The 15598-nt window shown below is 45.2% G+C and overlaps 1 protein-coding gene across 1 annotated transcript in view; it reads right to left on the reverse strand.

The window, feature by feature from the left end:
* Nucleotides 1-15598, reverse strand: part of RTN1 (reticulon 1) — a 118707-nt gene that overhangs the window by 53998 nt on the left and 49111 nt on the right. Inside the window, 1 exon segment of the mRNA XM_009870391.1 lies at nt 2-88. Coding sequence (XP_009868693.1) covers nt 2-88 — 87 coding nt within the window.

Below are 15598 nucleotides of genomic sequence, written 5' to 3' on the forward strand. Positions count from 1 at the left end.
ACGTCTGAGATGAGAGAGGTGTAGAAGGAGCTGTCGCCTCCGTTGGCAGTGGAGCCGTAGTCAAAGAGGTGCGAGGAGGCTGTGATACCTAAAGCAAAGACACAAAAACAATGTGCAGTGAAGAGGTTAAGTGTCTGCATGCATCAATCTTTCTGAAAAGCCATACACACTCCCCGCTGATTTTAGATTGGGTTTATGTACCAGGCTTGTCTTTGCTTTGCAAGCTCTTTGGGACTGTCTCCTACTATACCTTTGGGCAACATAGTGGCACATCTGTCAGACAAGGCTTCCAGCTGCTGTTGTATCTTAAAATAGCTATAACGATCCTGATAGCTGCTAAGAGTTCCTGACCAATGTTTGACCAGTCTGTGCATAAAAATCTCTAGTGATGGCAATCCCACAACCTCCCTCACAGTATTACTCACCTGCCCACTATCCAATATCCTTTAACATATAAAAATATAAATTTAAGGTTCAATACAAAAACAATCCTAAGCAAAACCATTTTTTAAATTATTTTTTATACATACAAAGAAAGGGAGAAGTTTTAACCTAAGGAAACTTTTCACTAAGAAAAAAACTCTGCTGGAAAGAAATTGCAATGGCAAGTTGGTAGGGAGCTTCAGGTTTCATTTTCTCTATTTTAAGAGTAGCCACCCTAAATTTGTGAAACACCAGGGCAGACACTAAACACCCTCATGTAATGATTTCAACGTGCCCAGAAAGCCATATCCTGTGTGCATCATCTGCAAAGCATGCTGGCATGAAAGAGGTTAAGTCTCTGCCCACACCCATGCATCACTTTCATTCACTGCCTCTAATTCCCTCCGTCACGCTTTAAGTTCCAGGGGATGACGCTAATTAAATTACAAACAATAGCCACTCTCTATTTGCAGCATTAATATAAAGCACAGCTCGACTGACAGGAACAGTGAGATCCCCCCTGAAGGAGGCAGGAGGTGGGGAGACACAATTTTCTAGGGGCTGAGGGAACTGGGATGTGGAGGCACAAAGCGAACATCTGTAGGAGCTGGTGCCTACAGGAGGGCGGGAGCCTGTTAACCGCTTGCACGCTGCTGCACGCTGCATCGCAGAAGCTTTCTCCAACTTCTCATCACCTTGCAAGGTCTGCAGGGCTTCCGACCTGCTCCACATGTGCCCTGTTTTTGGGCTACCACGCACAATGCGAACTTGCCAGGAATATTAAAGGGATGTTGCTGCAGCAACAGCATCCTCGCTTTCTATGTAACTTTACATTTACCTACTCTAAATTTCACCTTCTGTTTTCCTGCCAGCTCATTCAGGGCTGCAAGATCCTTTCGTAACTTGCTGCAGGCAGCTCTCATCCTTGCTGCTCAAAATGACTCAGTCTTACCAGCAAAAGTACACAAGAACCTAAGCGGAAAACCACAGCAAAACCAAAGTAGAATAAGGGCTAACCTGGGCTGCTCAGAACACACATCAGGTCCTACGTGAGGTCATCCAGTGCCTCACAAGGACAGCTCCTATCCAAAACCCACTCCTAAATTATCAGTAAGCAAAAAAGTGATAGGCTCTTTTCCTTGCAAATATTTCTCTTGCTGAGCTTACATTTTTGAAAATTATCCATAAACAGGCTTGGATTTTCACAAATGTGTCGGTTAGCTGAAATTATCTGATGCATTGTTTATGCCAACACATTTCAGGTTTGAATTGCTGACTACAGACTATTCACGCCTGTTGCTGCCAGTATCTGCTGTTTGTAATTTACTGTTTGTGCTGGCTGAGTAGTTGTCTAAATTGTGGGGTTGCAGGGCTGCTCTTTAGACAACTTCCCAGTGCCTGCTGGGCCTGAACCAAAGCCCTCCAAATTCACTAGAAAAGTCCCATTGATTCTGAGCGGCTTTGGACAAGCTCAAGACGGCTGTGCAAACCCCTCTGCTCTGGGTGCTCATTAAAAACACACCATCAGTGAGCAAAAATCTGTTTCTACAAACATCTCACTACTGCTAGTAAAGAGGAAGCAACAACATAGTCAAAAAAGGTTGAAGTCACCGTCAAACCAATATTCATGGATGCTATTCGCAGTTTTCATTTCTGCTTTGTCCACAGTATTTATAAGCCAGATGAACATGCATTTCCAGCACTTAGTGATGCTGATCAATAGAGCAGTGAAAGGTTTCTAATGCATTTGCGGCAGGTGCTTCATAGCAGGAGTTATAGCAAGCCAGGAGAGCTCGCAGGAAAGCCACTGCAATAGAGAGCCTGGGAAAATATCATCCTACTCTTTATGTTATTCATCAGCAAAAGGGAAAAAAAACAACCCTGAAATAGTCATCACCATAAACATCACATTTGCAAATAGTACAAAACCACTGTTGCAGCAGATGTTAATATAAGAGCTGATTTAAAATGGACTCACTGTCAACTATAAACCTTTTTTTTGTTCTTCCCCCTGCAGTGGTTTTGCAAATAAAGAAGAAACCAGGAAATGTATTTCTTGCTGGGTTCAGGAAGAAGACGACGAGTTAAAGGGTGTGTGAGCACGTCCATGCGCATGTGTGAATAGAGAGAAGGTTCACATGAGCAGGACAGAGGTATCCCAACTCAAGGCAACCACAGAGACAAAAGCACTGAAGAGAGCTGAAACTGCCTAACTACTAAGATTTAATGAAACACTCCATTTCAACAGGGAGTGATTTAAAGTCATTGGTAAAACTGCCTCTTATTTGGGAAGTGTGAATCTATCAGCTAGTAGACTGGCTACTAAAGACATGGAAACCTATAATAGCTGAGCAGATTTTTGCTGAAGAATAGCGTATTCAGAGCCTGGTGATTGACCAGTGCCCTCTCTGACTTTACGGTTTTTTAGTTCAATATCCGTGGGAAGGAGAAGCTTTGAATAGCACTGGTAGAGGATGGCAGTATCAGATCTGAATTTCCCCTTGTTACAAAGAGTTGGGTTTTTTTTCAATCTGGATTTCCCCTAAATGGGCCCAAAATCTTGCCTGCCAATTCAGGTAAAGCAAAGCTATTCAGCACCTGAGAGCAGTGGTCATGTTTTCTGGTAATACGAGCCCTCGAGAAATAATTTTGCTTCCTGTGACTAGCTAAGAAGTAATGGGTCCAATTCAATCATTTCAGCACAGCTGAGAAACTCAGTAAGTTACGGGAGTTTTCATCAACTGTAAATTAAAAAAAAAAATACTGAAAATGACTGTTTTGTTTCCTCAGAATAAGTAAGTGAATGCTGCAGAAATCCCCTCCTGCAGCACTGGATTTAGAGCTATTTAGCAATTGACACAGGAAATAATTTAGAAATCATTGGTTCCATGCAGAGTAAGTCTTAAATTAAGAAAGGCAGCTGAAGCCCAGTTTGGATCAATGCAGGACGAACTGCTGCAGCATACTGGAACAGTAAACAAAAAGTTAGCTGAGGACAACAGACAAGAAAAAGAGCTAATTTAAAATCAAACTAGTTGTTGGGTTTTGTTTTGTTTTTTCCCGACTAGAGTATGCTCAGTTTTAAGAAAACTGATCACTCCAGAATATTGTGGTCAATTTTCAGTAAAATAACCAGTTTCCACATTAACCTGCCTTTCTTAATCTTCACGCGCAAGTCTGGAGACCTTCAATAGCAAAGACAGACTGACACAGAACGATGTGAAATTTCAGTTCTGCAGAACCGCTGGCAACCCTGCAATGTGAGGTTCAGTATTTACTGTGTGTCAGTGATTCGGTCAAAATTATTAGTTTTTCAGAAGAGGAGAGGAGGAACTAATCTTTAATTAGATTTTGCTATTTTTACAGCCCCGAGCTGCACTGAGAAGAGAAAGGATCTTTGCTTGCAACTAGAAGAATCAAGGTTTCAGCGACTTTTTCAGACAAAAGCAGAATAGTGCGAGCAAGCTGCTTCCAGCAAATTCCTGTAAGTCTTTTAAACAGTTGACTCTGACTTTTGCTTTGGATATTGAGCCTCAGGAGTTATTACCCACTACCCCAGTGGTGCAGGGCTGCTAGCTCCCAGGAACATAGCACAGCCACGGCCCACTTTGTCTTGACAGTCCCTGACTTAGGGTAATTTATGGACTAGAGACAACAACAAGCAACGCCTCCAATTATTCTAGAGGATCTCTCAGGCCACATGTCACTCCCAGTACCTCAGTCATTTAGGTGTCATCCAGAGATTTTTAGCTAAGAGCCCAAAACTGAGCACCAAGGGTTTTCCAGCACAGCAACTTCACTCTGATCCAAGAGTCCCGAAGGCACTGCAGAGCTCAGGGATATGCAGTGACTCTCTTTCAGAACTCAGAATAAAGCCTGGCTTTTAAAAAGATATCCTATATTATCTTAAAGGCTCAAGGAGGTGGTTGAGTGTTTTGCTAAGTTTTTTTATTTTAGCACTACACTCTCACCTAGAAAGGCTAATTTCATAGCAAGATTGACTGACTAAATCCAAGGAGCCATCATGGCATCCCATCATACCTGACAGTGATACAGGGAAGTCTCATTGCCCAGACCTTGCTGCCACCTAAACATCTGTATCTTGAGATCAGACCACAGCTCGGGGCCCTCTCTGATGACCTGCACAAACCATGTTTCCCCAGCCCACATCAGCAGCTTATCTTACAGCCTCTCCTTCATTTTTATCATTCATCTGTGACCACCAGATGAATGCATCTTACTGCTTTCTTCCAAATACACAACAAAATTAGCTATTAAATACTCCTTGTTTTTTCTGTACCAAATTTACAACTTTGTCACCAGCCAAAAGCCTGTGCTAGACCCTGAGTTCTTTTTATTCTTAACTGATGCTTAAAAAGAGAGAAAGAATTTTTGCTATTCTTTTAACCCTGATATGTGATGTCTCATTGTTTCTTTTTAGTCTCCTAACTCCATCACTTTCCTTTTTAAAACTCTTATTAGCATAGTATATGCTCCTATCTGTAGTCATACATATCTTTATACAGATGCTCAGTGTTTTACCACTTTTCTACATTGTTTTACAGTACCCAGAGAGACCAGCAGTTCCGATTCTATCTCCACATTCAAAGCACGCCCTGCCTTCTTAGATCCAGACCAAGCTGTTTCTTACTTTCTGCTTGATTTCAAGTCCAGCTCAAACCTCAGAAAAGCTCCACAGATCTCTAAATGTCCTTTGCTAGTACCGCTCCCAGCAGCAGCAAAGGCGATTTGCACAAGCAGTCAAAGGCATCACTCAGCCCCATGCCAAATCACACAATGCCTCCGAGGAGGCTGGCTAGCCCCAGGGATATTTGAATGTACCACTTGGGAGCTATTCTTTCAACTTTGCAAGACCCTTGTCCATGAATTTTCTAACTCGAGGCACTTCAATATAGGTGCAAACCTCAAAAGCGCTTGTGTATCAATTCAAGCAGAGCTTGAAATCCAAAAGGCTGAGACCCCCCCTTGCCAAGGGCAGGCGCCACCGTGCTGTGGGTAACACCACTTCAGTCAGCTCTCAGCCTGCCCTGCATTAGGCTTTCTCGATAGCCACAGCCAGCTGTGAGCCCCGAGCTGTCCCACCTCCAGATGCTGGGGGCCAGATGCAGAGAGCTGGGAGCTGCTTGCAAGGGAACGGCACCAGGCGTGCAGCCCCGGCAGCCGTGCCGGCTATTCCCAGCTGCCAGGAGATGGTGCTCTTTGTTTTAACTCAGGATTTTCAAAGCCATTTCGCAGGTTAGCGACTTCTTTTCCTCCAGAACTTTCATGACCCTGACTGCAGGAAAGATGTAACTCCGCGAGTCACAGCACTGGCCAACACAGATGGCCATGCTCTGAAGGCCGTTTGGGGATTCTTTTGCACAATCGATGCTGTAAGAAAACTGGATGTATGGGAAGAATACACACTTCTCTTATTATTTCCCTCTGGTCCTCTGCATGGGTCCTGAGCACACTGGGGAAATTCAGAACACGGCGAAGGCTGCTTCTGGCCGCCTCAGAGCAGCTGACAGCTCTGCGCCTCAGCTCCTGGGGACAGGAGTGAGTCAGTGCCTCCGCTGTGCAAGTTCCTCATCCTTCCCTTCCAGATCCCACAGCAGCCAGAAGAAACGCTGCCACACAGAGAGGCAGGTGCTGTCTCCTGCACAGGTAGAAGGCCAAAAGGACAGAGTGGAAAAACAGACTTAATTCTATTTACCCTCTGCTTACTCCATTTACCTTATTGCAGTGACTTCTGATTCATCCTGTCCATGGCAGAAAGCAAGTCCCAAACTCAAACAACTTAATGTTGGTGCAGGTAAAACCCCTCCTCCAGGTCAATTTGCAGAGAATAAGAGTTACTCAGCTTCTGGCCCCAGCACCTCAGCTGTCTGTTGTAAGCAGGTTCTAGGGTTCCCCTATTTCAGTTTTCCATGTGCTAAATATATGTGAGGGTCTGCTTGGATCCCAGCACCCAAAAAATCTTGGCTCCCATCTCCTGGTGAGCACAGAGGCTTGAAAGGGGAACAAACTGCATTCAGGATCCAGCCCCTGGAGGCCCTAACACTTCTGGAAGCTTCAGTTTGGGGACTGCCTGGTTGAGACATTTGCCCCAGCATGTGGTGTGAGGTCACCACTATGTTACATCAAAGCACGGTTCTTCCATGTGGCTTCCCACGACCCTGCCTGGGGCTTTCTTCTCTTGCCCCAGCCAGTTTCTAGTGTCTTCCAAAAGCTGGGCAGGCACAGATCAGGTCTTGGCTCAGCTACTGAGTGCTCCAGCCCTGTCTGTGAGAGGGATGTGTAGGAAACACTGATGAGTTTTTAATGAGATTAAGATAGATCTACTCAAGGGAACGAAGGACACACTGCGCTGCCCGCACCATCATCCCAGCAGGCTTATAGCAGCTTTTTTTGTGTGGTTTTTTTTTTTTTCTTGTCACAGACTCCACACCACAAGAGCTATTGTCTCCCTACCAGCATGACTCCAAAAAGGTACCAGGCTCTACTTCTTTACTGCTGATGAGTAGGCACTGTGGTGCACCCTAGACCAAGCCAAGTATCCCCAGCTCCCACAGACATCCACAAAGCTCAGGGCATCTGCCAGGGGATGCTCATTATATTCCCCAAAGCCAACCAGCCAGTGTGCAAAGTGAACCCATGCTAAATGATTCAGCAGTTCCCACCCCCACATGCCCTCCAGGCTTTCTGCTTCCATAAATGGTCTCAGAGAGTTCCAATTTGACCTGGCAGTAAAACCCTGTTAAGAGGGTCTCTGACAACCCTTGCCAGTACTCTAGGCAGCATGAAAAATCATGAACACTGAAAAAGTACAGCAGCAGCAGATGTTTGTAATTGTCAGAAAGGGATACAAATATCAGTAAGTAAGTTTTAACAAAAATCAGGTTCAGAAAACAAGCACATTTTTGTTCCTGTGATATTATCATTAAGAGTAATATGGCTGATTGGTACAGATCAGCACCACTAAGGTAGTGCCTAAAATGCTATTAAATGCACTTTGTTAAGGATAATTAAACTCTGCTTATGAGAATAATTCATTCATATTTCACTGCAGTCAAATTTCCCCTGGAATGATCCAACTCCATCAAGTCACACAACAAAAATACTCCAAGCACTAAGTGCATTAGCACCTAAATCGTGCTTTCTAACAACTTTAAATGGGGCCCAACTCCCTTTAGAGCATTAGACACCAAAGTATCCCACAAAATCTGGATGCGTTTGGCTAAGTCTCATTTGTCTCAAGTTCTAAAATACGTAAATTCCATTTCAAACATTATATAGGAACTTCAGCTATTGATTGTTTTTACCCCCAGACTGCTACAAAGCAGTTGGTCACTCCAAACTCAGACCAGGTTGTCATTCAATAACACCCGAAGAAACACTCGTCCTCCGCTTAGCCCCTATCCCAGGGCCCTGCCACAGGCACCTTCTGCCCATCCTGCCCCACCTTTGCAGGGTCCCAGTTACTTATAAATTCAGCTTCTCACAACTGCTGTAAGGCAATCCACAGCCGTGCAGCTGCAGGTTCAGAAATCATTGCCCTACAGCTTCAGGCTCTTCCACAGAGAGGTAAAAGCCAGCACTGGAGAAAAGCTTTTTGAAATAGGAGCCTTTCAGTGAGAATCTAGACGGACTGCTGATTTTTCTCTATGTCCCCTGACTGCAACATCTCATGGAAATCCAGCTATTAAAAAAAAAAAAGAGAGAGAGAAAAAAGGATGGAAGGGTCGCCTTGCATTGGCCTGGCTCCCCATCCCCCAAGGTTGGAGCTACCCCAGCAGCATGAATCTTCCAGGGAGACAGAGCGACAATTGCAACGAAGTTCAGCTGAAATCACTGAGGGCTCTCGAGAGGAAAATTAATTTTGTGACAATGCATAACACCTACAGCAATGTGTCAGGCACGGTAATTCACGGAGAAAGCCAGCTGTCAAGCACTGAGGGCTGGGGTAAATCAGGAGCGATTCCCAAGGCACTAGAGTTACACCTGCATAAAACTGTCACCAGGGGAGGAAGTACGAGGCCCTGGGAGGCAACAAATAGAGTCTGAAGACACGGCATTACTGGCCACAAATCACGATCATATCTAATTCCCAAGGGGCAGCAGGGAAATCTAGGTCAGAGAGGACATGGTGGTGTGAGGTTGATGCAGGAGATGAGATGGAGCTCAGAAATCACCATCAAACTCTCTTTTCACCCAAGGTTTTCCCATCACAAAATGACCTGCATCAGAAAGATCAGAGGACCAGTGCATGCTGGCTCCTGGTGACTACCTTTTTTGACAGCAGTAGAAACATTAGGAGAAGAGATCCTGCAGAGCATCAAGAAAGAGTGAGGAAATATGAACAGCACCAGAAAAGATTTTTTTTTTAAAAAAGGGAAATTCTGCTTGGGCAGGTGAGGCAGCAGGCTCTGATCCAATTGGTTTCACAGAAATGGTTTCACAGAATCACAGCATTGTTACCTTGCATGTTAAATGATTTCTCTCTATTTCTAGAAGGTGGGGGCACCAAGGGTGCATCTGAAAGTCAATCAAAAATTTTCAGAAGCATATTAAAAGTTAAACCTCTCAAAGTAGCACAGAATGTGGGGCAGAGCCACTGCAGTCATAAATCAGCATCAATTTGCTGGCTCCAGCTTCTGCTTAAGGAGGATCGGGCCATATGTGCTATAACTAATGCTATAAATGTCCTTTCTCTCAAGGTCTCTCCTTTATTTATCTGCCACTACATCTCTTCCCTTGTAAAAAATGAGTTTACTCCAAGCAGAGACAAGAAAAGTCCTCCCCAGACATCTCACTTCCCTGAAGGACATTTTTAGAGACCTATCTCACCCTTCACTCTACCTGAGTGACGAACCAATACATCTAAATGCCACTCCATCTCCTTACTGTGAATACATGACACCAGAAGTATTTGCCCACCCAGGAGACCAGCCAGCAAGGTTTGTATCTGAGCAGAGGCATAATTAAAATTTCAAGGTACACAGGTTAGTTGAACTATCCTCTTCCCCAAAAGCCCAGGAGAAACTTCTGCTCCTTCCTTACTCGGCAGCTCTCCACCTCTTCTCATTTACAAAGCCTGAAGGCTCGCGAGAGTGATGTGCGACTCCTGCGGTGAGCTGTGACCTGGTCAACAGGTCTTTGGGCACCTCTCACAGACACCTTTGATGTCATCCACAAGCTCCTCACTCCTGGCTACCTCCAAGCTGGGGGAAAGGAGCAGATCCTCTCACTTGTATATGTGCACACCATGCAGGTAGCCCCATGGGCAGCACTGCAGACTCACCCACTGTTTCCCACAATAAGGAAACGTAGGACACGGGTATCTTTGCCTCTGGCTCTCTTCAGTCCTGCTGCAGCCGTCAGGGCAGGGAGAACTGCTCTGCTCTAGGGTAGGCAACTGCTGATCCCCCTTTTCTGGAAGAAAGGAGGAAAGCCAAGGCAGAGGTATGATTTTGCTAGCTCCTCACAGGCAAGAGTCGGGGGCTAAATCAGTCTTCTGCAGGTTTAAAGGCAGACGCTGCACTATAGAAAGCTTTTGAGCTTGCGGCAGAGCAATGTCAATTCAAACCAACCATTTGCCAGAATTACTGAGTGTTATTAAAGCAGGAGCGAGGCAGCAGCTTGACAGCAGTGCCAGGACCAACCTCTCTGACGGGTGCTTCTCTCTGCATTCAGCAGCACAGCCTGGCATTTGGCTTCTCAAGTGGGGATAATTACCCAGATCATGATGCTTCATGCAGCTTTCCCAGAGTTTCTGCTGCACAGGAAGGGTCAGCTGCCAGGTAACTGTGGGAGCAGAGAGCTCTCCCCTCGCTCTCCTCCTCTGCCCTCATCCATGTGCAGACAGTGCTGCTGGAGCAGTTCTTGTGCAGTGGTTACTGCACGTCACTGGCTCACCCACATCTGCTGGTGTATTTCTCTTAAAAGCTGCAATGAAAACTTAGCTCTTCCATCACAGGGAGATCTGTTTTCCTCCAAAGAATTTCCCTTCTCGCAGTAAGACATCCAAGACTCCAAACCTGAATATCTCTGACTTGGTTGCCATCTTAGAAGAGGCAGAAAGCATTGAAATAGTTTCCTGTTTAGCCCGGCAAGGTTTCAGATCCTAAATACTCCAAGTTTTTAAGAGTAGTTACACAAGTAACACTTGAATGCTCTCAGTAGAGGTGCTCCTGCTTGGGGAGGCAGGACAAATACATGATCTCCACAGATGCTCTCCTGCTTTAAACTCTAGCATGAGCTGCTTTTGGAGGACAGCTACACAACAGTCAGACTCGTAGCTATGGTTGCAAACAAGGACCTTTCCATCCCAGTAGATACACTAGGTAGAGTGATCTATCTCAGAAGAAAGCAGTTTTCAGATCAAGTTCTGCACAGGCTATCTCTGCAGATATTGCTGATTCACCTACAGGTTTGCACCAAAATGATAAACATTTCTAAAGAGAAAAAACAAATATGGCAAGCAGTTTTTCTGTTGTCTTTTCAAAGAGATAGAAGGGAACACCCAGAAAGCTTCAGCGTAAGTGAAGCAATATGTCCTCTGGGAAAAGCTCACTTTGAGTCTTTTAAGTTTTGTGTTAAGAAGCAAAAGGAAAAATAGTGACTGTAGGAAACTTAACTTTCTCTTTTATTTTTGGCATTCAGTCCTCTCTGGTAATCAACTCATAATGTATGTACAGGAAATCAGTTAAATGGACAAAGTGTTAACAAGAGAATTAAGACACCAAGGGTATGCTGGAGTGAGTTCTTCACATGTAATATCAGATACTGGCTAACCAACTGTGGCACTAAAAACCTCAGACAGGGTAGTATAAATGCATTGGTGGATGACACTATGCTCAGGAATGTAGCGTATTGCCCTTGGGCAGAATCCCAGAGTGCAAGGGTGTATGGAGTGCTACAGAGAATGTGATGAAATACCCAGACAGGACACAAAAAGGGGCAAGAGGCAGCCCAAGGAAAGCCAGCAAAAGCAGAGCTCATGGATTAACCCTGCAATGTAAAACAAAGTTCCCATAGAGTGATGGACAGAGCAAGGAGAAGAGACTCCCACTATTTATCTGTAGCTTGTACTCCAACACAGAAAAATCAAGCTCCAGGTGTTTTCGTAGTTTGTTTTCTTCATTCAGGAGAAGCATGCAAATATGTGCAGAAGCTACAGAAGATGCTGGTGGAGTAAATACTGGAGGGCAGGGCAGCTTGGACCAGTCCGGAGGTGAGAATAACAGAGATACATTCAGATTACGCAGAAGGGGAAAGGCAGGATCACAGTCTATAAATGCTGTCAAGGTACCAGTATAAGAGAAGGGAAGGGATTAGTCACAACCTTAGTGGATGGGAGGAAAAAAACCAGTGGCTTGAAGTTAAGATATAAAATCCGGCTACATGTCAAGGTGTATTTCTTGATGGAGAAGGCAGAAGAGTGGAAGAGGAAGCACAGGGTCTGTCCATATACCATGTCCCCAAAACAGCACATCTGGATGGGCTTTAGCAGGGAATGAACTCCAGCTCTGTCCTAAAAGGGGGCTACAGATGTCTTTTGCTGGCACCACTGTCAATAGCACGATTTTGCCTCTTGTACATTAGCACTTCATCTGAAGTTTGGCAAGAGAGAAAATTAAAGGAAAGTAATTCTACTTGGGACTGAGCTCTAACAGATTTAATTAATTATTAAAACCCCCCGAAACACAAAAACAAACCAATAAAAATCATTCTAGGTCAAATCAATTTAATTTGACCTGAAGCTAAATGTCAGATCTGGTTTACAGCAAACTTTGAATATCAGAGGGAATTGCTGCGCGTCAGGGTCCCTCATGGCAGCACGCGCAACACGGTGTGTGCGGGGGGACTCTGCGGGTGCCCTTCACGCTCCCCACCTACCCCAGCCCAGCTGCACCTAACAGGCTGCAGCTCCCTTCAGAGTCAGAGAAGCATCTTTTATCTTCTTCCCTAACTTCTTCTTAAGTCCAACCACTTCAGCATAGCACCCACATGACCAAAGTTCATGGGCAGTTCTAAAGCATGCTCAGACCCATCTTTGCTCCCAGCGTTTTGGATCTGAGCCCATGAAATTCAGCACATCACAGAGTTGCTATAGTAACACCCTATTGAGTATTATTAGAAATCACTCTCCCAAAATCCAATATTCTGGAAGGAGATGTGCAGCCAGGGTAAGAGCCATCTTTGCCGGCACAGCTTTCTGTTCCCCATAGCTCCCAACAGCAGATGATCCAGGCAGTGGATTAACCGTGCCCTATCTTTCCCCAGTGCTATCGGCTGCAGCACTGTGCTATGGAGTCCAAAAAACGACGTACGTCCAACTTCCAGTTGGCCCAGTTTGTTCAAAGAAGCTGCCATTTAAAGCTGCTTCTTCACAGCAACTTGCTTACACATTTTCCAGAAGTGAATGAACAAAATATGTTCTAATTCAAATGCAAGCAATGGGTATTTTTGTTAGCCCAAGCAAACAAGGAAAACCTGAGCCCCTTCCCCCTCCATTGCTCACAAGAATTTAGAATATGACCCTGCAGAGATTAAATGTTGCAGTAAAACCTTCCTGAACATTTCCCTTTTACTAAATAGAACCAAAATTTTTCCTTCTGATGTTAAATGTTAAAACAACGAACATTTCTTAGGAAACTTAAAATTAAGCTAGTGCAGGGCTGAAAATGGATTAGGGGGCCGGTTAGCTCAGTGGTTTGAGTGCGGTGCTGGCAACAAGGACCAACACCGAGGTCGCGCGTTCGATTCCTGCTCGGTCCCCATGTGTGGCCTGATCTAGTCGAGAGATGGCATCCCTGCCCAAAACAGGAAGGTTGGACTAGATGATCTCTAAGGTCCCTTCCAGCCTATGCCATTCTATGATTCTATGATACTATGGACATAGACAACCAGACAGAAGAACCAGGCTACGTCTTGCTCTAAGACAGAAGTCACTACATGCTTCCACTAAACTCTTCCAAGAGGTTTCAGGAGTTAAATACAATTAATTTGTCAGACAATGGCTTTCCACAATAAACTGGAAATTCAGGCAAATTTTAAACAGCATTTTACGTCTTCTTACCCAAATGCTACATGGCTTGATTTCTGCCCATGAGGCCAGCAGATGTCCACGTCAGCTGTGAGGCTATAACACAGAAAGGGCTTCTCGAGCCCATGCAATTCAAGCCTGATCTGAAATAGCCCAAAGACACTAACCAATGCTTTTCTACTTTAAAAACCGGAATCAGGAGAGAGAAGGGAAGGTGGACATGAGAGACTGCACAGAGCATTTCCAATATGCTATTTATACCCTCACTGTCTCAACTTCCATTTACCCTGAAGCCATTTAACGCTGCTTCGCAGTGTGAAAGGGCCTTCATGTGGATAAACATTCAGGTCTGTCACTGTAAGGCACTCACAGCATATGGGCAGACTCGTCATTTTTAGTGTTTGCATCCACTTAAATACATCAGATAAAGGCTTAAGGATTTTATGGCAGCTTTTGACGACAATGACAAGTGTAAACAGCCATTCCAGTGAGATACTTCTGCCTGCACATCCAGGATGCAATGAAACATGTCTCTAGGCTGCCACTCCCTTTCCTAAGCCAGTACTGGCAACCCAGGTTAGGCCCCATCTCTTGCCTGGACACACCTCAGGTTATCTCCAGGTGGGACTCACCTGAGCTGCAGACTAAGGTGAGACTGGTCTTTGAGGGAGAGAGAAGAAATGGCTTTTCCATCCTAATCACAGGTGGTCACCTTCATCCACACTTCATTCCCCAGACCAGTTTACCCAGTTTCTGCATCCTTAAGCTCGCTCTCAAGTCAGTTTTTAAGCCAACACATCAGTTTTGGCCATCTCTGTACCAGGTGGCTAAACTGCACCAGAGATTTTTGACACCTGCCTGACCCAGCAGCTACGTGGACAGAGCATCCCCAACAGATTTTGGGTTGTGATGATGAGAAAGAAACAGTTGAAGAACAAAAGAAAAAAAGATGCAGAGACAATAAGGAGGGGTATTGGGAGAAAGGAAAAAAAATGGGATGTGTGGGAGTGGCATGGAAAGCAGAGGGGGAAAGGTACACTGATGCAGAGAGAGAAAAATAGGCAGAGGAGAGTGAGAATTAAATGAGTGATGCGGAAGAGTTAAAGTCACGGGAATAAAGGGCAAGAGAAGTAAAGAAAGCAGAGGCTGAGGTACAAAATCAGTGAGAAGAGATAGAAGAAATTTTAGAGTGCTAGAACAGACACACATACCTGTCTGTATGTACAGTCTGAAGGCTACTACATTTGATCTACACTTTCCTCATTCATGTTTATCCATTATACATTTCTGGGACACTATTTTTAACCATGTACAAAAACACATTAGGAGGTTTTCTCGCTTCCATTTTGGAGGAACGGCCAGGCACTTCCCAGGCACAAAGCAAGTCTCTTTTTAGAATAAATTCAGAAAGACTAACAGAGCAAACCCAATGCCTATGAATAAATAACTGTTCCTGCTGAGGAGGCTGTGGTAAGGAGCTATTTTCAGACACACACCCAGCCCTGAAGAGGAGGATGCTTGGGAGCGAACAAGGAGGTGGTGGCCACAAACCCTGCATGTCTTGGGCATTTTACCTGCCTTCCTGCAGGGAAGAAGCTTTTCCAGTCCCAAGCAGCAAAGGACACAAGGAGCAAGGTGTACACAAAGGCAGAGGAACACGCTCAACTTGTGCAGGTCCTGCTGCCTGGACCTAGCAGCTCCCTCTTCCTCCACAGCCATTGTGTGCCCTCTGCACCAGCATGCTGGCCGATAGCTTGGGACAGGTTCATCAGCACCAGTCTGATGCTATTCTTGTTCCATGTCAGCTGTGAGGACCTTGGGTGGAGCAGACCTGGTACTGGAGGGAGCAGGGAGGCAGGAGGCTTTGCTCTGAGCCGCTGCACTGTCATCCTCATCAGCAGGGCTGGGATATTGCTGGCTACCGTGGCTGCAGTGTGAAACACAGGGCAGGGAGGGGATTAGCTTGAGACCAAAATGTGCTGATTTAAGGCTAAGCCTCCCCTCCAGCGTCATCTCTATGCCTGAATCAGTGAAATAAGCTGTTGTGTCCTGTTCCCTGCACATTACAGCTTCTCTGCCCCTCATGATGCGCATCAGCTGAGGTCGATTTATCCAGCTACAGGA

This window comes from Apaloderma vittatum, unplaced genomic scaffold (assembly GCF_000703405.1).
Source record: "Apaloderma vittatum isolate BGI_N311 unplaced genomic scaffold, ASM70340v1 scaffold14080, whole genome shotgun sequence".
NCBI classification, from domain to species: domain Eukaryota; kingdom Metazoa; phylum Chordata; class Aves; order Trogoniformes; family Trogonidae; genus Apaloderma; species Apaloderma vittatum.